Genomic DNA, 25033 nt, shown 5'->3' on the forward strand with positions numbered 1-25033 from the left:
CTCTCTAAATAAAATCTTTAAAAAAAAATACTCCTTGAATAATTTAATGTATATAATTTATCTTAAAACCTTGCAGTTTAATTAGGTATTCTAAATCCAAGGATTGACGTTTCATTGGTAATGTGTATTCTACAGCAATGAGTCAGAATAAATAGTACCTGACCACAGCAGAGCAACTGGTAACAAAAGGGATAGTGAAGCACAGTGTTGAACTTAAGCTCTGACAACTCTGACACTTGTTTGCTTTATGTTACCATTGTTCCAGAAATGAAGTTTCTTATTGTGGATGAGTCTTTTAAGTACTAGGAGCCAGCAGAATTGGCATTGTGTGTCTGCTTCTTATTCCTCTGTGGAGGTGGCTAAGGCAATGGGGTGTGGTGGGGGAGAGAGGAAAGGTTTGAGGACCTTGAGAGAATTACATAATTTGCTAGAAATATCTTGATCTTAATTGTGATACTTAGTAAAACTACAAAGCGGGAAATATATCCTAAGGAAATAATCAAGCAGTTAGACTAAAAATAAAATACCGTTTCCAGATCAAGATTGTACTTAACTATACAAGGGAATAAAAAAAGGTAGAATTAATTCTTCATCATTATTATAGTTGACATTTGTATAGTACATAGTAGGTACCAGGCACTGTTTTTTGTTTGTTTGTTGGGTTTTTTTTTCTTTTTTAAGATTTTATTTGAGAGAGCGCACACGAGCTGGGGGAGGGGCAGAGGGTTGGGAGAGAGAGAATCTCAAGCAGACTCCCCGCTGAGCACAAGCCCCCAATGTGAGGCTCAATCCCAGGACCCCCAGATCATGACCTGAGCCAAAGTCAGACGCTTAACTGACTGAGCCAACCAGGCACTGTTTTAAGGGCCTTATATAGTTAATTCATTTAGTTCTATAGGTTAGGTAAAGATTTCTGTCCCCATTTTACAGAAACAGGATAGGAGAGTTAAATAATTTGCCCATCTTCATGGCACTAGTAAAGTAACAGCTGGAATTTGAACTTACATACTATATGTATATACTATAAACACTCAATGTAATTTCTGTGTAAAGTCTTCATTCATTCATAGAAACTGGGGCTTATTATCTTTTATCAAATTGTAGTGAATCCTGGTTTTTCTGGATGTTAATCAAGACTTTTTGCTCCCTGATTATGAAATATAGATCTGTTGATTTCACAGTGTACAGTGGGAATGGTTGAATTCAAGAATCTATTTAGTTTCATTCAGATTCTGCAAATGTATGAGAACTTAACTACCCGGATGCTATTTGGAAGGTACAGTAGTAAATACAGCAGTGTTTCTTTTATCCAAGAATTTGTAATCTAATAGGGACATATACAAATAATCCCTCTGATACAAATAATGATAAATATTAGCTCAACAAAGAATTCTAAACGGAAAGTATGGTAAGAGATTAATGATATTTGCATTATTGTTAAGACTTTTCTTGGAGAGTAGTATATTATCTACTCCTTATAAAATGATTGAAGTAGGGGCGCCTGGCTGGTTTCCTCGATAGAGCACGTGACTCTTGATCTTCGGGTTATAAGTTTGAGCCCCATGTTGGGTGTAAAGATTACTTAAAAATAAATTAATTAAATGTTTGAGGTAGTGAGAAAATGAAAGAGCCATAATGAAACTGCTTTGTCTGATAATGTAAATGTCCAACTAATTTTTTTGTACTCTTCATTACTTAGGTTATAAGTCCTGAGAAGTATGATATAAAATGTGCTATGTCTGAAGCGGCAATAATTTTGAATTCATGTGTGGAACCCAAAATGCAAGTCACTATCACCCTGACATCTCCAATTATTAGAGAAGAGAACATGAGGGAAGGAGGTTGGAAAGCCATTAAACATTCTACTTTTCTATTAACTTTTTTTTCATTTACCTACTCTTTAAGATGGCATTAAGCCCTAGAAGGCAACATGCTGGCATTACATATGAATTTGTTAGATTTGACTTATGTAGCAACCAGTTTTGCTTAAGATCATTTCCCAGAAAGTAAATGCTCTTTTTAGTAGTGTACTTTTATATAAAACACTCATGGTATTATTGACTTTCTTGATTTTTTTCTTTTCTTGCTAACCTCAGATTTCTGGAAAAAAAAAGTTCAAAATTATTCTTGCTGACGTAGTGGACACATGAAAAAAATTAAATGTTGGTAGTAAGGGGCCACAAATTTAACTTCTGTTAAGAAGTTTTTGTTCTTGTCTTTAAAAAAAGACAAGAGAGTTTCAAATAAAATTGGTTATATACTTGTAACACTTCCATTTTAAGAGGCATTGTTATATGTGTAATCATGGATTTGGCTTGTCCTGAGGTAAATATTTCTAGTTCTCTGAGGTTGCTCTTTTGTTTGGAGAGTTTTCATGAACGCAGAGCATCCTAATGCACGTAGATTTGGGCATTTGAACCCAATATTATTATACTAGAGATATTGAAAAATAAATGGTGTAGGTGTAATTAGTAAGTTATAGTACAGTACAGGGTTTTTAAAAAACTTACTTTACAATTGTAGAAGCTGAAATCCTGCTGGTGCCAGCAATGTTGCTTTAGGGACTGTTCTGTAACATTTTCAAAGCTTCAAAAGCTTTTAAGCCAAAAAGCATGGTCAGTGTCTGCCTTATGTTGGTTCTGTTGTTTTATGGGTCAGATAAAATTTACTTTGTTTCCTTTCATGTTGTTTTTGTACATCTTAACTTGTTGAGTATGGAGTTATATAGTCTACACTAATATTTCTTTGTGATACAGATAGAGGAAAAAAGAATACTGTATATTGAATATTAAAATTGTCTAAAATAGCATCAGTAGACTCTTAGTTACTGTCCCTTTAAATTTGTTTTCTACAGTAAAGCAATTTTTTTTTTTTTAAGGCACTGGGCTTTCCACGACCCAGGAAGACAACACTTTATTTAAAATGTGGTCATTGGGAGGCATGTTTAATCTTGCATACTTCACATAATCACCATATCAGGACTTGTATGTTGTATAAGCTTTGCATCTTAAAAATGAACGGGTTTTGTGTAAAGGATCTTTTATATGAACACGAGTTTCCACTCAAAGTCTGACTGTGGATATTGCTGGAAAAACAGTTCCTGAGTCAATCTGGTCAATTCATATGCAACATATGACCCTTAGGATTTGAAAAAGAAATCTTCTAATATATAAATAAAAGTTGTTATACTTAGGATGAAATTATACTCATATAACCATTTAATTGAACTAATTCAGAGCACATTTTATCCAATTCTATTTAGCCTTAGTTAAATTTGTGCATTATCGAGTTTTATTTTGTTACATTGCAAAAGTCTAAAGTTCATATCGCACTTGTAGTAGTCTTTGATAACCTATCCCTTCTAAAGGAAACAAAATTATATTTTTGTCTGACCCAGACTTGAGTTAGAATTACTGTTCTGGATTTCATAAATACTCTGGTGAGAGAAGTGATCAGTCCAAAATTGGAAGATTTTACTTCAAGACACTGAGCTGAAAAGTTGGATGTGCAAAAAATGTAGAAACATTGATAGTGTTCCTTGCTGCAGATAACTGCAGTAAACTATGTCTTTAGCTTCATTATGAAGATTGCTTCTTTCTTGCTGCAGAATAACGGTATGTATTCTCTCTCACTGCAGCTCCCAATGCTCTGTGTCTTAAAATGACTTAAAGCCTATAGCTTGCTTTGGGGAGTTAGTACAGGGGGTAAGGAAGGCTTTGCCGGAAGAGCAATTACAAATCTTGAGACTTGGGACTTGCGCAGTGTGGTAGCTCTTTAATAAAGATGGTCCTGTTTAATACCAAAAATTATTTTTCAATTATTTAAAAGAAATTATTAAATTGCCCAAATAACTGTTAAACACACGACAGATCTATTTTATGGTACTGTGTTTGACAGTTAAACACTAAGTTAACAGTTAATTGACTTGAAGCTTGAAATGTTGGTAATGCTCTAACCCTTGCTACAGAGTCTTTTCTGCAGCAAGTCAAGTATGTGTGTGTTTTTTTCCACCTGTAGCTTATCAGGCCCGGTCCAAAGCCTTCTAGCAGAGGGGATTGATTCCTGTCAGGGGTTGCTGCCAAGACATCGGAAGGATTTTTGACCAAGGTTTTCAAAAGCTCAGTGTCACACCTGCCATTTGATTAAGGAGGGATTTTGGATGCAGAGTCTGGCATTTATTGTCCTTTGTGTGGCTGTTTTGTTTGTTTTGTCTTTGTGTATTCTAGAATTGAGCAGTGTTCACACTAGTTTTTAAATGGTTGTGGGTGGATTATATATTTTACATAACCATGTTAATTTAAATTAATATATTCCCATTAACTTTTAATCATAAAATAGTGTGGACACAGCATGTCTTCTAACTGGTGATTAACCCCTTAAAATTTATGAAATTACATTTATGTAGGGTAAGAATTAGCTTTTTTTTTAATAAATTAAATGATTTTTGTTTTGTTAACTGGGTATTAGGCAACAAGTATGATTTTTTTGTTTTTAGCACAATATACCTAAGGGGTTAATCCACTTGAAATATAAAATGGGTGCAAAAATCCACACTCTAAATTTAACAAACTTTCTACTTACAGCTCTTAATTTGTTTTTAAATTGCAATAGGTGTCTTGACATCTTTGAAATTGTATCATTAATTAAAATTTTCAAAGTTATAAATGCTTGTGTGCAAAAAGAAAAATGTTCTTACATATCGAAGGAAATTATAACATCGTGAAAATAACATTAGAAATTCAGAAACTTTTTTAGAAAGAGATTGCACATTGTCACCTATTTGCATTCTAGCTTTAGCAGGTAATGTAAATAAGGGACATAGAAAGAGGGTCCTTCAGCAGTTCTGTAATCCTGCTTTGAAGAATGGTTTTTTGTTTCATTTCTTTCTTTCTTATTTCCTTAGTTAGCTGTACTTTCCTGTATTCCTTTTCCTTATCTCAGAAGAGCCCCATCTCTTATGGTCAGTATGTTTCTGATTTTAGTAGTAGGTCTTGCAGGTTTTGAGATTGTCCACTATTTTTTAAAAATCACTAATATTTTGTGTGATTTTTAATCTTTTAGTTTCTTTTTAGTACCCACATTCTTCTTTCAGTTTTAATTCTCAGAATGCTGCACAATGTTCTTTGATTATCTATAAATCGCCCTTTTAACATGTCTTCTTGAAAAATTTGGATCATCTGATTATTTGAAGAGCAAGAACTAAGACTAGAAAGCCCAGTGGATAGATTTCATCATTTTTAGAATATGTTTCTTTATGTGTTACCTACTCAAAATAAGGACAGCTGTCTTTTAAGATAACTGAATGCCCATACAAAATATATACAATTAAATAACTTGCCTAAAGTGGCAGTAATACTCTTAAAATCATCTTTAACTTCTTTTATCATATATTTCTTTTGTCCCTCATATTCATTTGGTACCCTCAATGATTTATTAAATTATATCTTAAATAGCCCATAATTTTGGTACACTTTTGCCAGAAGACTGTTAAATTCAATAGATTACTCACCTAGTGTGTAATTATGCTGTATTTAGAAAATATTTCTACTATTAAAATCATTAAGAGCTACAAATTAGATTGACTTAGTTGCTATTTTGAATAGTTTGATTAGCAAATATGCTGTTATTTTTATACACACTTTACCAGATATGTTCACATGAACATATAGCTGGCCCTCTATCATGAATGTAAAATTAACTTCTTGTCCTAGTTTAGGTTCAGATTTTCTCAAGTTTTTTAGATAGCTCCTGTATGTTTTAATATAATACTCTGATTTAAAATCCATTGTTATAATTTTAGACCATACATATTATTTATCATCAAAGAGTTCTTACTGCATCTCTTCTTTTTCTATACTTATCCTATTTAACCATGCTAGTTCCTATTGCCCTTTTCCACTATACCCATTATTTCTCTCCAATTATTCTTTGGAATTTTTTTTTTTTTTAAGATTTTATTTATTTGACAGAGAGAGACACAGCGAGAGAGGGAACACAAGCAGGGGGAGTGGGAGAGGGAGAAACAGGTTCCCACGGAGCAGGGAGCCCGGTGCGGGGCTCGATCCCAGGACCCTGAGATCATGACCTGAGCCGAAGGCAGATGCTTAACGACTGAGCCACCCAGCGCCCCATGGGAACTTTTTAAAAGAGCATTTCATATTCCCTTAAAGCTAAAATTTCCTTGTAGAAGAGAAAAGCATTGACCTCTTAGAAATGCCTATTTTAGGCTTTGTTTTTTTCCATGATTATTACTGTATTGATCATTCCATATTTATTACTAGCTCTTTGCTGTATGAGCCCCAGAATAACCTCTGACCATTTAGAATACTGAACGAACTTAATAGTTTATCATGAACTCTCATTTATTAAGGTGGATTTTTGTGTTCCCTCTTGTCTTGTCTTTGTGCTGGTGCGCTGTGTCCAGTAATCCTTCCTTTTGATTTTATTTTGGTGGGTAGGGTTGATTATTTGCAGAAATCACTTATTCTATTTCTTCAGAGTTTAAATTCTCCTTTTGATTTTCACATTGGATTATATAAATTTGCTGAAAATAACTCTGGGTACGTTAAAGTGCTGGTAAACTCGCAAATGGCTCATGTGACACTGATGCTACTTTAAGGAAGTGTCTTGCTCACCTGGTCAAACACCCATTCCTCACTGCATTTTGCCAATTCAATCCATTTTAGATGTAACCTCGGGTATGGTGAAAGACCCACCGGACGTCTTGGACAGGCAAAAATGCCTTGACGCTCTGGCTGCTCTACGCCACGCTAAGTGGTTCCAGGTTCGGAACATCATTTTACTTTTTTCTTGTAGCCTTATGAGAGAGTAGTTCAGTACAACATGTTTAACTGTGTTTAAACATTTCAAAAGATTGCCCAAGCAATACTACTTTAAATTAAATCTCAGAAAATATGTTAACATAGAAAGCTGGGTATGAAGATCTGCATATTGCAGTTACTATTAATTTGACAATAACCCTAGGTTTGGGGGTGTTTTGTAGTTTGGGTTTTTTTTTTTATTTTTAGTGGCTATATTTAAAGTTTACTTGTTTAGGAACATCACATGTTTGTGTATATATATTATATTCCATAAGGCTGCAGATTAACTTTTGCTTTAAATAATGGAATATGTGTTTAAAGCTTTGTGTATAGTTTTAAGATTTTTTCCCCCTCTTTCTCTAAGTTAATAAGTGTAGGGAGTGAAAGGTGAGGAAGCAGCTGTTTGGTTTAGTGACTTTGCAGTCATGCAAAGGCACAGAAGGGAAACCAAACAGATTTCCTTAACCTTTCAGTCCCTAGACAAACCTTTTAGCTCTTTACTTTTTCTTTTATTTCTAATGTAGGCAGATTTTTTTTTTTAAGTTTACTGTTTTAAATGAACACAGGTCAAGGTTCACAGGGGATCAAGAAATATTATTCTTGTATAATCTGTTTACTTTGACCTAAAATACCAGCTTTTAAATACTAACCCTGGCATAAAATACTGCTGTAAATGGCAGCTCATTGAATCCAATTTTAAGTGTGGTTATTTTTGTTTTATTTTTATCTGAGCTTCCATTGAACAGTGGTATTTTAACTTTTTTTCATCAAGGGATATTTTCAATATTTCCAAGATTAATTCACCTGGGTTTTTGTGTTGCTCTCAAGGCTAGAGCTAATGGTCTGCAGTCCTGCGTGATTATCATACGTATTCTCCGGGACCTCTGTCAACGAGTTCCAACGTGGTCTGATTTTCCAAGCTGGGTGAGTAGTATGTAACTTTATGGTGTGAAAAATAAATATTGAGAAAATACTTCTGCAGTTTTTTATAATCTCCTCTTACATTTAATTGTCAACTTTTTTTCATTTCCTAAATGTTTCTTTCCTCTTCTAGTGAGAAATCCTGGGGGTCACAGAGTGAAAATTTGTTTTTTTTTTAATTTTTTTATAAGAGTGAAAATTTTTCTATGATTTTACTATTTAAAGAATTGCACTTGATGTTTCTTTTTGTATTGTCCTTTTTTTTTTTGCTCTTCTCATGATGTTTCTTTTTTAAGATAACAATTGTTAGTTGACCTTTACTTACATCAAGGTACAAAGACCAAAAATAAGCTATTAATCTCCTTATGCAGGGTTCTGTTGACAGTTGTTGTTTTTTTTTTTTAAATAATGTGTAGGGGCACCTGGGTGGCTCACTCAGTTAAACGTCTGATTTGGGCTCAGGTTATGATCTCAGGATCCTGGGAAGGAGTCCTGCATTGAGCTCCCAGCTGAGCAAGGAGTGTGCTTGTCCCTCTGCTCCTCCCCCCAGCTTGTGCTTGTGCACGTGCGTGCTGTCTCTCAAATAAATAAAATCTTTTTTTAAAAAATGTGTAAAAGTTTAAAAATTTAAGAATTCAGAAATAGAGGGGTACCCGGGTGGCTCATTTGGTTAAGTGACTGCCTTCGGCTCAGTTCATGATCCTGGAGTCCTGCGATCGAGTCCGAGTCTACTTCTCCCTCCGACCCTCTCCCCTCTCATGTGCTCTCTCTCTCTCTCAAATAAATAATAAAATCTTTAAAAAAAAAAATTCAGAAATAGAGATTGTGAAATAAAATGTGAAGAAGAAAAAGAAATGTGTGAAGTTAGGAAATTCAAATAATGCAGAAAGGCACCAAAAAGTGAGAGTCTTCTCATTATTTAATGGCACATTATCTTTAACAGTTTGTTGTGATTACTTCCAGGAAAGAAGCGCATGTATATCCATCATATATATTCTTATTTTTATGTACAAAGTATCCCTTTGATGTTTGAGCCCTCTTGGTTCCTGAGTAGCAAGGATTCAGATAGAGGAGGGGTTTCTTCAAAAATATCATTGAACCTATTGATTTCAGAGTTGGGTTAGTGAGAAGTGAATAGCCAGGTTACTTTAGTTCTTTAATTTTTTTCTAAACACAGGCGTGTTCGTGTTATTTACATTATTTGCATTTTCTTAACAAAATACATCTTGGGGGCGCCTGGGTGGCTCAGATGATTGGGCGTCTGCCTTCAGCTTGGGTCATGATACAGGGTCCTGGGATTGAGCCCTGTCTCGGGCTTTTTGCTCGGCGGGAGGCCTGCTTCTCCCTCTCCCACTCCCCCTGCTTGTGTTCCTGCTCTCGCTGTCTCTTTCTCCCTGTCAAATAAATAAATAAAACCGTTAAAAAAAAATACATCTTGGAGCTCTTTGAGAAGGGCATAGTCAAATCCACCTTATTCTTTGCATTAACTACATGGTATGCCCTTTCTGCGGATATGCCATACTTTATTTAACTAGTATCCATTTGATGGACATTTTGGTTGTTTGCGGTGTTTTGCCATTAAGTTATTGTCAAGCTTTTGTATTATAATTCACGTAATAAATTGCTAGGGCCAGAATTCCAAGGTCAAAGAACATGTGCCAAATATTTATCAAGAAAGTTGAATTGTTGAAAACATCCAGAAACTGTTGGATTGATCAGTTTTGGGTTTTTTTTTTTTATGATTTTATTTATTTGACAGCAACAGCGAGAGAGGAAACACAAGCAGGGGGAGTGGGAGAGGGAGAAGCAGGCTTCCCGCTGAGCAGGGAGCCGGATGCAGGGCTCGATCCCAGAACCCTGGGATCATGACCTGAGCCGAAGGCAGATGCTTAACGACTGAGCCACCCAGGCGCCCCGGATTGATCATTTCTTTCACACCCTCACTAACTCTGGGATATCATCACATACATAATAAATATAAAATGGTGTCCCGTCTCTTATATTTCTTATTTGAGTGATTGCTGGCATTTAGAATTATTTTTCTCTTAACCAGCAGTTCCTTTGTTACTCAACATTTTCTTAATTATATTAAATATTTTTATTATAAGAAATTAGTCCTCATCTGTAGCAAAAATTATGTTTTCCAGCTTTTCATCTGCCTTTTTTTTTTTTTTTTTTTAGATTTTATTTATTTATTTAATTGACAGGGAACACAAGCAGGGGGTTTGGAGAGGGAGAAGCAGGCTTCCCGCCGAGCAGGGAGCCCAATACGGGGCTCCATCCCAGGACCCTGGGATCATGACCTGAGCCAAAGGCAGTTGCTTAACCAGCTGAGCTACCCAGGCGCCCCTCCAGCTTCTCATCTGCTTTTTAGCTATATTATCATTTTTACTATATCAGATTTTTTAAAATTTTTGTAAATTTTAATCCGTTAATCTTTGATGACTTCTGTGTTTTGTATTCTACTCATAAAAATCCTCTTGTATTTTAGATTATAAATTAGTTCACACGTGCTTTCTTCTAAAGCTTTTTTTCCCCATCAAATTTCTTTTTCTACAAGGGTATATATATATATTTAATACATAACAAAAGCTTTGAGAAGAATGTATTCCAACTTATAATGGGGATTGTCAAAAAATATATATATATAATAGGTTGTCTCTGAGGAGTAGGAGAAAGGGATGATTATGATAAAGATCTGTAATGTTTAGTTTTTACCAGGGCAAAATATATATACATTATTTGTATAATTAAAAATAAATTTAAAAAATTTAAATCATAAATGGATTTAGCTAAATGTTTTTTCAGACCAATTGCCAATTATTCTAGTACCATTGAATAATTTATTTAACAATGATATCTGTTCTCCCAACCCCCAGTTTGAAATGCCACCATTATCATAAACCTGTGGTTCTCAACCAGGGGCAGTTTTGTCCCCCAGGAGACATTTGGCAATGTCTGGAGACACTTTTGGTTATCAAAACTGGTTATCAATAGCACTGAGGAGGCACCTGGGTGGTTAAGCGTCTGCCTTCGGCTCAGGTCATGATCCCAGGGTGCTGGGATTGAGCCCCTCTCGGGCTCCCTGCTCAGCGGGAAGCCTGCTTCTCCCTCTCCCACTCCCCCTGCTTGTGTTCCCTCTCTCTGTGTCTCTTTCTGTCAAATAAATAAAATCTTTAAAAAAAAAAAAACAGCACTGAGGTCGAAAAACCCTGTCCTAGACCAAAGTTCCTTTTCTGTGGGTCCATCTCGGCAGTTGTCTTTGAATCTTCAGTCTGTTTTCTTCTGTAGTACTAAACTCTTAATGATTGAAGCTTCAGAATTTTAAAATTCTGATTGTCCTCGTCATCACATTCTTGCCTCGTTCTTTGCCCCTTTTAAACACCATCTTGCACAGAAGAATTTTTTGGCTTTTCTTATGTTTGTTTTTCCAGATGAACTTGACTACAACTTTGTTCAGTTTCTCCAAAGTTCTTGTGATTTTTTTTAAGTAGTACTGCATTGAATTAATAGATTCATTTGGAGAATTATCATCACTTTTATACTGACTCTTCTTAGCTGAGAGTATGTGACGTCCTGTTTACTGAAGTTAATTTTATGTACCTGCTTAGATTTGAATATGTTCTGTGCATGTTAAGTTTTGGTTTTGGTTGTTTGTACCTAGGTATTTTATCTTTTAGAGGCTTTTTCCCCCCTTCACATCTATTTTCTGATTATTGTTTGTGTATACAGAAGCTATTAACTTTGGATATTAATTTTGCAACCCCTACCACCTGACTGCATTCCTTTATTTGTAATAATTTTTTTCATATGATTCTCTTGGGTTTTCTAATCTTAGAATCATACCTATAAATGGTATTTTGCCTTCTTTTTTCTAATTTAACTGATACTTCTAGAATAAATAGGAAATAAAAGAAATAATATACTTTACACGCATTCTATGTTCCTAATTGTATTGAAAATACTTCTAGGCAAAAAAAAAAAATGCTTCTAGGGTGTACAGCATACTAAGCATGATGGTTAGCCTCTTATTTGAGATACTTCTTTGTCAGGTTAGAATTATCATTCTTTTCCTAGTTTGCTAAGTAATTTAGAATCAGAAATAGAGGGGCACCTGGCTGGCTCAGTCGGTAGAGCATATGACTCTTGATCTCAGGGTTCTGAGTTCAAGCCTTAAATTGGGTGTGGAGCTTACATTTAAAAAAATTTTTTTAAGGTTAAAAAAAATGAATCAGGAATGGAAATTGAACTTTACCAGATAATCTTTCAAGGTTTATTGTCCTGAATGTATAGTTTTTTCCTTTCAACCTGTTCAATATTGTTCATTATACAAATAGATTTCCTCATACTGAGCTATCTTTGCATTCCAGGAGTGATTCTCATATATGAGAATAATATTAATGAACTATAGTCTGTTTGCTGATAGTCTATTTAGGAATTTTCTTGGTGACATAAAAGAAAGTTTTATAGTTTTATTTTTGTCCTGTTTCAGATTCAGAATCAAGAATGCGCTAAATCTCTAAAAACAATTTGAAAGCTTTTGTTCTTTATTTAAATTCTGAAACGCTTTTGGTAGGATCAAACTACTACTGTCATTTGATGACATTATTTCCCAATCTCTCTTAATAGAGGGGGTAGCATTTTTTCAGTTTTTTCTGTTGTGATTAATTAGTCTTACTTTTCTCTCTCCTGCTTTAATTTTGTCAATTTCTGTTATCCTAGAAAAATTGACCAATTCAGCTAGATACTCAAATTTTTATAGGATAGAATTTTGCTCTTGGGATCTTGGGAGTTTTTTGTTTTTGTTTTTTTGTTTGGGGTTCTTTGTTGTTTTTCTTTTTAGGTTTTTGGGTGGGGTGGGGTGGGGTGTTAAGATTTATTTATTTTAGAAAGCGCGTGCACGTGAGCCAGGGGATGGGGAGAGAGAGGGAGAATCTGAATCTGAAGCAAACTCCTCCTGCCACCCCACCGCAGTGTGGGGCTTGATCCCACGACCCTGAGATGACCTGAGCCGAAACCAAGAGCCAGCGGCTTAACCAACTGAGCGGCCCAGGTTGCCCCCTCAGGGTTTTTTAAGTACTTGCAGCATCTTCATTATTATTTTGTTTGTTTTTAATTCTTAGTTTGATTGATTAGACTATCCAGCAGTAGTAGTTGCTATATAGGAGCAAAATGACAAATGGGTGTTTCATTATTTGTATGTGGTCAGAATACACTAAATTCTTTTTCTTTTTTTTTTTTTTAAAGATTTTATTTATTTATTTGACAGCGAGAGAGGGAACACAAGCGGGGGAGTGGGAGAGGGAGAAGCAGGTTTCCCGCGGAGCAGGGAGCCCAATGTGGGGCTCGATCCCAGGACCCTGGGATCCTGACCTGAGCCGAAGGCAGTCGCCTAACCGACTGAGCCACCCCGGCGCCCAAAATACACTAAATTCTTAATATATTTTAATATAAAAATGCGTTAAGCATTATCTAACTTCAATTTTTTTAATGTATAAAAATATAGGCACTATACATCATTTCTACTTTCTGCTTCCTTCAGCTTCAAAAAACAATCAAAACACACCAGAATGTCTGTATTTTGACATTTAAAAATGCTCCTAGTATTGTCTTCTTTAGGCAGAGGCTTACTTTTTCATATTATTTTTTCCTTTCCCCAAAGAATCAACTCCTTGGATTTATCTGTCAGATCTACCATTTTCCTATTTAATCCTAATTTCATCTCTAATTTTCTGTTTTCCTTGAGTTTATTGTTCTCTAACAAACTTCTTGAGTTGGATACTTGTTTCATTCACTCTTTATTTCCAGTACAGTTATTAACACGCAGTGTAATATTAGTTTCAGGCGTACAATATAGTGATTTAACAATTCCGTACATCCCCCAGTGCTCATCAAGACAAGTACACTCTTGGTTTGTTTTCTGTTTTTTGTAGGATTTATTTGTTTATTTTGGAGAGAGAGTGCATGCGCACGGGGGGAGTGATGGTGGGAGAGAGAGAATCAGAAGGAGACTCCCTGCTGAGCACAGAGCCCAGTGCAGGGCTCTATCCCATGAGCCTGACATCATGACCTGAGCTAAAATCCTAAATCAGACGCTTAACTGACTGAGCCACCCAGGTGCCCCCTTGAGGGAATTTTTAAATTGTGTGATTAAAAACGGGTTGCATTTGTTTCTGTAAATAATTTCTAGTTTTTATAGCATTATAATCTGATAAATGTATTCTGTTTACAATTTTTGGAATTTAAAGTTTCTCTTTGTAGTCTAATATGTACCGTTTTTATGATCTATGGGCACTTTTTTTTTTCCTGTGGTCACCTTTAAAGAGGTGTTCTCACATACACCTCTTAGTTCAGCTTTATCATTTTGTTCATTTCTTCTGTATTTTTTCCTTACATATTTTTTGTCTACTTCATCCATCCATGGATTGATAAAAGTAAATTTAAATCTGTTATTTCTGTTATGTTTTCATTTCTGTTCTATTTCCTATAGTTTGTGCTTTATTTTGTTGCAGTGATAATTTTGGATGTAAACACTTAATACAGTTACATCATCATTGTGAATTTGAACCTTTGCCATTATAAAGGATCCCTTGTTTAACACTTTCTGTCATGAGTTAATAAGCCTTGTTCATTGATTAATATTGAAACTCTGGCTTTCTTGTCATGAGCATTTGCCTGGTATGAGTTTATTTGTTTCCTTTGTTTTCTTCTGTGCTTTATCATAATTCTTATTCTTTCCTTGTTTGTGTGTGAATGTTTTTTCCTTGTGACAGTTAGTTGTTGCCCTTCTAGTTTTATATGATGTTCTCATTCATCTATCAACAGTTTTATATAGTATCTGTCAACTCTCACCCATAAAAGCTGAGAAAATTTTTACTTATATTTCCTCCCCTTCCCCAGTCCTTTGGGTTTCTTGTTATGTAATTCTTTCGTTTGTTCCATTTTTTAAAAAATATATTTAAACCTGTTTCTTAATATTTGCTGATTGCACTTAGAAAACAGCCATTTACACACTTAATGCTTTTTAAACCTTAAAAGTGTTAAAAATAACTACATTTACCTTTGTATTCATATTCTCTGTTTAATGTTCTATATTTAAATGGTTCAGTGCAAACCACTGGTCTTGTACTGGGGCTTTTCCTTTTCATTTCCTGATTGTATTTTATCATCATAATTTTTATCAAAAGGTGTTTTGAAATTCTGTCATGTTTGAGAAGCTCTGCCAATTGCCATTACTTTAATGAGAAATACATTGTTAGGTCACAGTTTTTCCCCCTCTCCATTTTTAGTTTCACTTTACTATCTTCCAGCGTTGTGTATTGGTAAGTCTAAGTTTCGCCTAGTTTTTTGGCCCTGGCTTTTTTTTACAGGCCGTTGAAAGAATCTTTATCTTTGTATATCGTTAACTTTAACCAAATATGTCTTGGAATCTGTTGTTTAATATCAGCATTTTATTGAAATCGTTGTCCTTTGTCCTGCAGATTTGATTTTTCTTTCAGTTAGGGGAGAAAACAATCTTCCATTATGTCTGATTAATAGGATTCTGTATTTTAGGGACACCATTATCCTTTTTTTTTTTTTAAAGATTTTTATTTATTTTAGGGAGAGAGAGCACATGAGAAGGGATAGATTCAGAGGGAGAAGCAGACTCCCTACTGAGCAGGGAGCCCGATGTGGGACTCGATCCTGGGACTCCAGGATCATGACCTGAGCCGAAGGCAGTCGCTTAACCAACTGAGCCACCCAGGCGCCCGGGACACCATTATCCTTATGTTGGATTCCTTTTGTCATGCATATCTTTTATCTTCGTTACTGTTTTATTTTTTTTTTTTAAGATTTATTTATTAGAGAGAGAGTATGTGCATGGGGGAGAGGGAAAGAGAATCTTTATCTCACAACCCTGATATCACGACCTAAGCAAAAACCAAGAGTTGGCCACTTAATGGACTGCGCCACCATGGCGCCACTGTAATTGTTTGAAATCTTGTCTTCTTTCCTCTTGTGTCTCCTGTGATTATCTCTTTGGTAGTAACTTGATTTTCAGCTATGTCCTAGTCTTCTTTGCTATTTATAATTCATTTATTCCCCAATAATGTTTTTATATTTCAGTATGCTTTGTTAGCTGTAATCTTCCTTTTCATCTCAACTTTGAGTTTTTAATTTATTGGTATTTTGCTCATCAAGTTCTCTTATAACTCAGAATATTAGCGGATTGATTATACCTTTATTAGCTTAAACTAAGATCCTTCCAGAGCATGTTTTTTAATTTATTTTTTAAATAGACATTATTTTTTTTTTAGAGCAGTTTTTGGATCTTCTACTCTCACACATGCACATCCTCTCCATCAACATTCCTCCCTAGAAAGGTACATTTGTTACAAGCAGTGAACATAGATCACACATCATTATCACTCAAAGTCCATAGAGAATTGATTTTTCATCTCTATTTTTCATGGTATGTTCCACCCAAATAGATATCTTCCCTGGTTTCTTTTTGTTTTTTCATCTTACTAGTTGTCAGTTCCATTACAAAATCATCTTTTTGTGTGCTCTGACATTCAAACAAGAATTGTCTTTGAACCTGTCCAATGCTTATTTTTTTATTTTTTACTTTTTTTTTTTTTAAGATTTTATTTATTTGACAGAGACACAGCGAGAGAGGGAACACAGGGAACACAAACGGGGAGTGGGAGAGGGAGAAGCAGGCTTCCCACTGAGCAGGGAGCCCGACGCAGGGCTCAATCCCAGGACCCTGGGATCATGACCTGAGCTGAAGGCAGATGGTTAACGACTGAGCCACCCAGGTGCCCCATCCATGCTTTTTTAAAATAGCTCTCCTTTTTCTTCCCCTGTGAGCTCTGCTTTGAGGATTAAACAAAAGATGTATGGATTTGCTGCATCAAGCCTTGTTGCAGACATAAGCAGTGCTCTCCATTATGTATTGATTGAATGTGCTATGCTACTCTGTGAGGTAGATCCCATTGGCACACCTTCACACTTTGGTTTTCAAACCCAGGGTGGGCATCTAGAGCCTTTGCCTATGTAGAATCTGCTCTCTCTCGCTTCCCCCCCCTCCCCCCCGTTCACCATCCCCTTTTAGGAACAACTTCCATTTCCCTGAGCCAACAGAGTGTTTTGAATATGGGAAACCACTTTGGGACACTTCTGTTGAGAATTCACAGCCATCCTTGGTAATACATTTTCCCTACCACTTCCTTCTTTGGCAGATCTTTTTTACTTTTCTTTTACCTACATATTAGCCAAATGTCTGTTTAGACATATTTAGATATGGATAATTAGGATTCTTTTGTTCTTCTCTTCTTCCCTTCTGCAAGAGTCTTCAGGATAGTGAATTCTATTCTTTTCCTTTCTCTGGAGGGGGATGGTAGAAGGGGTTTTTACATTTAGGAAAATTTCTTTTTCTGCCGCTGCCTTCAGTATGACTTGTTCTATCTACCTCTCTTAGTTGGGAAGTAATTGATGAAATTTTTTGGATTTTTTTCACTCAACTGCCAGCCCTACCCCCATCTTCCCTCTAGAGAACCAAGTTAGGAGCTCCATGGAGAGAGTTGCCTAAGGCACTCAATTCCTTGGGAAGATTCTTTCACTGACCTTTTCCTCTGTTTTTGGTTGAAACTGTTAAATTTTTGCTTGGGTGTGTTGTAACTATTATTAATTATGTGTTGGGGCAAGAAATCATGAAATTAGGCTTTATACTATCACCTTATGCAGAGATAACATTTGTGTTTTAAGGATTTTATTTACTTATTTATTTATGTGAGAGAATGAGCAGGGGGTGGGGGGGAGAGAGAAGCAGACTCCCCACTGAGCAGGAAGCCTGATGCAGGGCAGGATCCCGGAACTCCAGGATCATGACCTGAACCAAAGGCAGATGCATAACCAACTGAGCCATCCAGCCGCCTAAGAGTAAAGTTTCTTGATTTTCATAAAAGAAATGTGAAATTCTTATGATCTTTATTATTTTCAGTTTTATTTAGCATTCACATTATTTACTTTGAGTAAATAAGTAATGGTGCCTACTTTTAGGCTTTCCTTCACCACTGCAGTGAGTACTGAAAATGGCACTCTGCCCTCAAATTAGTTCTTTTGTCCTGAACCCATGGTAATGAAGTAAAGAAAATACAGGTAGAGTTCTTGTCAAATTGGTCTAACATCAGAATTGCTACATAGTATCTAAACCTCCTTTGGAATGGTATACCTGCTATAATTTATAAAGGGTATATACTTAATTTTTTGATGTTTATTATATGTTTTATTTCTGAACAGTATAGAGTAGGGTAAGGAATATTTCACAAAAAAGAATGATCTGTAACAACATGGCCGAACCTCCAAAACATTACATTAAGTGAAGGAAGCCAAACACAAAGGTCACATTATATGATTGCATTTGTGTGAAATATCCATAATAAATTCATACAGACAGAATGCTAATTGGTGGGTTGCCAGAGACTTGAGGAAAAGAGGGAATGGAAGAAACTACTTAATGGGTTAAGGGGTTTTATTCTGGAATTATGTCAATATTTTCAATTAGATAAGAGGTGGTCGTTGTACAGCATAGTGAATGTACTAAATGCCACTGAATTATTCACTTTAAAGTACTTAATTTTATATTACATGAATTTTACCTTGCTTTTTTAAAAAAGAATGATCTGTCAAATATAAAAGGACAGTTCTCAAAGAGGAGGCTGAGAGAACTGCCATAATTCTACTTTGTGCACAAATAGCTGTTGAAATATGTAATTCAGTATCTCTTTCTACATATTTCATTTTTTTGTTTTTGTTTTTAAGAATATAAGTAATTTAGATTTTAATGATGGTAGCTTGTAGTAACAGAGTTCCTGTCACTTTTTTTTTCTCTTTTTTGGTAGTAATCTCTTTACCCAGCATGGGGCTCGAACTCAAGACTCCTGAGATCAAGAGTCTCATGCTCTATTGACTGAGCCAGCCAGGTGCCCCCTGTCCGTTACTTTTAGAACCAGTGAAGTTTCAGGGCACTTGGGTGGCGGCTCAGTTGGTTAAGCGACTGCCTTCGGCCCAGGTCATGATCCTGGAGTGCTGGGATCAAGTCCCACATCGGGCTCCCTGCTTGGCGGAGAGCCTGCTTCTCCCTCTGACCCTACCCCGTCTTGTGCTCTCTCTCACTCTCTCTCTCTCAAATAAATAAAATAAAATCTTTAAAAAAAAAAAAAGAACCAGTGAAGTTTTTAAATGATAGGACACTGACGTTCAGGGCAAAGAACTAACCATTGTCTTAGCTTGCAAAAGAATCCACAAATTATATTTGAAGTGTATCCTCTCATTCACTTAAGCTTAAAAATAATATATGTGCAACACTTAGTTACCCCCAACAAAAAACATCTACTTAAAAGTTCATGCACTCCTGAATCACCAAAAGCTGTAAAAATCTTTTTTCCACAAGACGTGACAGTTTTTACCAAGAAGTTTTGAGTATGAAATAAGGTGCTATGCATAAATATAATATAAAAATAGAACATCCTACACATGGACTTAGGAATGGAAGTCTGTCATGCATGTATCAATATTAACCTATATCAGCTGGAATGTAGAAATGGTTTTTGTGTGTACAGTTGCTTATTGTAATGGTATTCCTAAAATCCCTATTTGATTAATATAAACATCTTCATCTGTAAAATAGGAATAATAGTCATATCTATCCTCAAAAGGTGATTGTGATGATTTAAATTGGTTAATGCTTAATATATAGTAAGCGCTCAGTATTAGCTATAATGAAGGGGATAATTACTATTATTTTTTATTATTTAACCAAACTTTCTAGTGTTAGATATCTTTTGTGCATTCATTTTTTAAAGATTTATTTATTTGTTTATTCATTTGTTTATTTATTTATTTATTCATTGGAGAAAGAGGGCCTGCGAGTGAGCCAGGAGTGGGGGGAGGGGCAGAGGGAGAAGGAGAAGCAGACTCCCCGTTGAGCCAGGAGCCTGACGCAGGGCTCAGTCACAGGACCCTGGGATCATGACCCTAGCCAAAGGCAGATGCTTAACTGACTGAGCCACCCAGGTGCCCCTTTTTGTGCTTTCATTAAGTATAATAACCCTATTGTAAATTTTTGAATTTGTCAGTTGTATGATAAAAAAGGTTTTACCTGTTTACACTGCCACCAAATGAAAGTATTTTTGTTACCACAATCTCTTAAGGTGTATTTTTAGTCAGTGGGGCGCCTGGCTGACTCAGTCAATGGAGCATGCGACTCTTGATCTCAAGTAGTGAGTTTGAGCCGCACGTTGGGTATAGAGATTACTTAAAAATAAAATCTTAGGGGCGCCTGGGTGGCTCAGTTGGTTGGGCGACTGCCTTCGGCTCAGGTCATGGTCCTGGAGTCCCGGGATCGAGTCCCTCATCGGGCTCCCTGCTCGGCGGGGAGTCTGCTTCTCCCTCTGACCCTCTCCCCTCTTGTGCTCTCTCTCATTCTCTCTTCTCTCGAATAAATAAATAAAATCTTTAAAAAAAAAAGTAAAATCTTAAAAAAAAAAACTAATATGCAAGGTAACTAGTTATCAGTCTGGATCACCCATCAATAAGGGATATTTATTGAAATACAGTTGTGTTTTTTTAAAAAATAAAAATAGATTTTAAATCAGACCTGGGTTCAAATCCCAGCCTAATTTTTACGTTCTAGCTGTATAACCTTGGACAAACTGTTTAAGTTGTTGCCCCCACCCCCCCAATCTTTAAAATTAGGGTATAATAGCATCCAGTTATGAGAATTAAATGAAATCATGCATTTAAAGTGCTTAACATGTTGCTTGCCACATAGTAAGCATTTTTACTACTACTAGAGGTGAGAAGGAAAAACAGGCTTCATGAGTGGTGGGGTAGGGAGGGCACAAGTAATTTTTTTTTTTTTTTTTTTAACAAATGCACCAAAGAATCATGCAATCCTGCCAGCACTGAATGAAATCCTGGGCCACAAGTCTGCACACCCTTTTGCAGCGGGTCCTGTGACAGCAGAACCTTTCATTTTGCCTTTATTGTTTACTAAGACCCCTGCATTATCTTCAAATAGAGATATACACCATCTTTTCTCCTGTATGACCTTCATTATTGAATTACCACTGCCCCATGTACCTTCTTTCTGAGCTCTGGTTTGTCTTTCTTCACTGTAGCCATCACCGTCTTACCTACACTAGCGGCAGAAAGTCTGTTCAGTCATCCCTTGGTCCCCTTCATAGGGGATACACAGATTTTTGGTTCCCATGTTATCAGCACAGTTGATTGTGGCTCCTACCAGAAGACCCAGGGAAATCTGGAATTTCACACCGGGGGACCCATGAGTGGTTTTTAAAGCAAATATTACAATCCTAGATTTCAAATAATATAGAGAGCTTTTCTCTCTAAATAACTTAAGCTACCAAGATCCTTTATAGTACAGTCTAAAATTGTTTCTCTGATTTCGATTGTGTTCATCTTTGATGTTGTTCTTTTACTTTGCATACACTTCAGAGCTTATAAACCACGTGCATTCTACTTTTGTTGCTATCCTAACTTACAGACATCTGCTTGGCAAACAACTATGTTCTGTAGAAAATCAGTATTTTTAAATTGCTCACTTCATAGCAAATGATCTTAGAAGGCAGATAGTGAACTTAGTTTTATTGTGGGTGTTGATACACTGACTTTGGTTTTCCATAAATTTCTTTCTTTCTTGGTTTTTAGTTTCTACCTTTATATGCAAGTATAAATCATAAATTCTCATTTTTTAGAGCACGTGGGTGACTCAGGAGGGAGCCTGCTTCTCCCTCTCCTTCTGCTGCTCCCCCTGCTTGTACTCTATTGCTCTGTCAAATAAAATCTTTTAAAAAAAAAATAAGTTCTCATTTCTTAAGATCAGTTAGTAAGCAGATTTTGTTAAAGCTTTGAATTACTTGGAACACATCCTGTATCTTGACATACAAGATGATTATAGCTGATTATTTAATACTTAATTTTCTCTTAGCATTCTCTAAAAGTACTAAAAGTTTGAGTTACAATTGACCCTTGAACAATGAAGGGGTTAGAGACACCAATTCCCACACAGTTCAGAATTCGTGTATAACTTTTGACTCCCCAAAATTTTAACTACTAATAGCCTGCTCTTTACTGGAAGCCTTACCAATAACACAGTCAGTTAATACACTTTGTATGTTATATGTATTAAATCCTGTATTCTTTTTTTTTTTTTTTCCTAAGAGTAGGGAGGGTTGGGCAGAGGGAGAGAGAATCTTAAGCAGGCTCCACACCTAGTGCAGAGCCCAGCATGGGCTCGATTTCACAACCCTGAGATCATGACCTGAACCGAAATCAAGTTTTGGATGCTTAACTAACTGAGCCACCCAGGCACCCCTATATCCTGTATTCTTATAGTTTTATCTTTTTCTTAAATTCTTTTGATATTTCAAGGCTATGTGGTTCATCTGTCTTTTCAAACTCTCACAGATGTCCAAAAAATTTTCTGATATATTTATTGAAAAAAATCCACATGTAAGTAGATCCATACAGATCAAACCCCTTATTCAAGGGTCAACTATATTTATGAAAGTTGCATATTTTATGACTCAGCTTTGTATTTTAAGCATAGCATCAATAATTTTGATAATTATTACCCTTAATTTCTCTTATGAGTAGTAGTATTTTCAAAAGTATTTTGTTTCCTAAGCATATTAAGTATTTTCTATATGTTGGCCATTACACTAGGCACAGGAGCTCAAAATAAATGACGTTGATCTTACCCTTAAGGATTTCACAGTCTGTTAGACATCTTAAAATAATAGTTGGTTTGTCTAAAAAGAGAGATATTCATTATACATTAATTGAATTATCTGAGTAACTGAAGCTGATTCCTTAAAATACTAAAAATTTTTAAATGAAAATCCTTTTTTAAATAAAAGTCTTGAACATCTCCCTGCATTCTTCTACTGAATAAACTGAACTACCTTAATTTTTTTCATTGTGATGTACATTTTTTCATTTTTGTTTTTTTTTTTTAATATTTATTCATTCATTTGAAAGAGAGGCCACATGAGAGGGGGGAGGGTCAGAGGGAGAAGCAGACTCCCTGCTCAGCAGGGAGCCCGATACGGGACTCGATCCAGGGACTCGATCCAGGGACTCCAGGATCATGACCTGAGCTGAAGGCAGTCGCTTAACCAACTAAGCCACCCAGGCGCCCTTTCATTTTTGTTTTCAATCTCATGCTGCTCAGCTATCATTTTTGTAGCTGTTAATGTATACTGTCTCTTTAAATTTCCATCTCTCTCATAATTTATTCCTAATTTGTTTGGAAATGCAGTCTCCACATGTCCAAACTTTAATTTAGAGTTATTCCTATTTAAAAGATCTGCGAGATGACCTTGGGGTGAATAGGTGGATATGGTTTTTACCTCAGATTACATTCATAAGCTTCTTATGCACACAACCAAAAGTGGGTTCTCACTAAGGTATTTTCAGCTTCATTATCTTTTAAGGACTTTATTGTAGTTCCGATCTATTCAGTTTCTTTGAATGTTATATTTAAAATTTCAGTAAAGGCTATGACATGGGTGAACCTTAAACATTATGCTGAATGAAGGAAGCCAAATGCAAAAAGGCACGTTTTATATAGTTCCATTTGTAAAAAATGCCCAGAGTAGGCAAATCTGTAGAGATAGAAAGTGGTTTAGTAGTTGCCAGGGGTTGGAGGAAAGGGAGGATGGGGAATGATTGCTAGGGGTGTGGAGTTTTCTTTGGGGGTGGTGAAAATACTCTGGAATTAGATAGTGATTATGGTTGAACAACTTTGTAAGTACACTAAAAACCACTGAATTGTACACTTTAAAAGAATGGTTCTTATGTGAATTATATCTCAAGTTTTAAAGTCTAAATGAAAGCAAATTTTTCTAATAGACTGTTCAGAACACTTCCTGTATGTCTGCTTTCCAAGTGTATACTTTTACTTTTGTCTTCTATTGATTGGTTTAGATTTTGAGTCTCTCTAATGTAATTTGCAGTGAAAGCATAATTTATATTTTCCTTAGGGGTAATAGAAGTTCATTTGTGCATTAAGTGAAAATTTAGATAATATACGTTGTTTGTAAAGAAAGAAGTCTTCTTTACTTGGGATATTGACCTGCTCTAACTGTAGGGGTATTTTTGAGAGAACACAGAGGGAGAGTGAAAGGGATAAGCAGACTCCCCGCTGAGCAGAGAGCCCTATGCGATGCTGGGCTTAGTCCTAGGACCCTGAGATCATGCCCTGAGCCAAAGGCAGATGCTTAACCCACTGAGCCATCCAGGCACCTCTAACTGTGGGTTTAAAGAATAAACATGTGAGCCCTAAATATGTAAAGAATTTTAAGGACTGAGGTGCCTGGGTGGCTCAGTTAGTTGGGTGTCTGCCTTTGGCTCAGGTCATGATCCCTGGTTCCTGGGATCAAGCCCTGAGTTGGGCTCCCGCTCAGCAGGGAGTCTGCTTTTCCCTCTCCCCACTCGTGCATGCTCTCTCTCAAATAAATACATAAAATATTTGGGGTAAAAATTTTAGGGACTGTCATTTTAATAGGAAAAACCGGCAATAATTAAAACTAAAAATCAAAAAACCTTACTAATCTATTTTACATTTTTCTTCATTAAACATAAATTACAATATCTTTTTAAAATGTAAGTTATATATTGTCTCATGAGTTTTGTTTTCATTGTTTTATTTCATTTTGATTGTTTTTATATGTGATTCATATTCTGATTTCATAATCTGTTCTGTGTAACATTTTTGGTCTTTAAAAATTTTTAATGACCACTTCATGAGTAATTTGTCATTCTGGTATTTGAAAATGAGTGATTCTTTTGGTCTATAAGCTGTTAAACACATTTTTTATGTTTTTACTTTTAGGCTATGGAGTTACTAGTAGAGAAAGCAATCAGTAGTGCTTCTAGTCCTCAGAGCCCTGGAGATGCACTGAGAAGAGTTTTTGAGTGCATTTCTTCAGGGATTATTCTTAAAGGTAGGTTTTGCTTTGTTCTTAATGTTTGTTTGATAATTAAATAAGAACTCTTTCTTTTACAAATGGATAATGCTAATGCCTTTTTCTCCATATATTGATTGCTTATAGGTAGTCCTGGACTTCTGGATCCTTGTGAGAAGGATCCATTTGATACCTTGGCAACAATGACTGACCAACAGCGTGAAGACATCACATCCAGTGCACAGGTACCAGTGTGTTCCTAATCCCAGAGCTTTGTTGTTGGGTCACTACCCTTCAAGTTTTGGTTTTTTA

At 35.8% G+C, this 25033-nt stretch overlaps 1 protein-coding gene and 1 pseudogene across 3 annotated transcripts in view; one reads left to right on the forward strand and one right to left on the reverse strand.

The window, feature by feature from the left end:
- ZFR (zinc finger RNA binding protein) overlaps positions 1-25033 on the forward strand; it is an 80632-nt gene that overhangs the window by 49611 nt on the left and 5988 nt on the right. For 2 of the 3 annotated variants that reach the window (XM_028097956.1, XM_028097957.1), the window contains 5 exons: positions 1700-1841; positions 6687-6784; positions 7650-7745; positions 24649-24760; positions 24869-24966. In XM_028097956.1, the coding sequence (XP_027953757.1) occupies positions 1700-1841; positions 6687-6784; positions 7650-7745; positions 24649-24760; positions 24869-24966 (546 nt within the window). Of the gene's footprint in view, positions 1-1699; positions 1842-6686; positions 6785-7649; positions 7746-24648; positions 24761-24868; positions 24967-25033 lie in introns of those variants that run through there. The other variant, XM_028097958.1, reaches the window with a different exon arrangement.
- Positions 20677-21681, reverse strand: LOC114204723 (large ribosomal subunit protein uL14 pseudogene; annotated as a pseudogene).

This window comes from Eumetopias jubatus, unplaced genomic scaffold (genome assembly GCF_037043125.1).
Source record: "Eumetopias jubatus isolate StellerSeaLion01/CBP00866 unplaced genomic scaffold, mEumJub1_p1.0 scaffold_5, whole genome shotgun sequence".
Classification (NCBI taxonomy): Eukaryota; Metazoa; Chordata; class Mammalia; order Carnivora; family Otariidae; genus Eumetopias; species Eumetopias jubatus.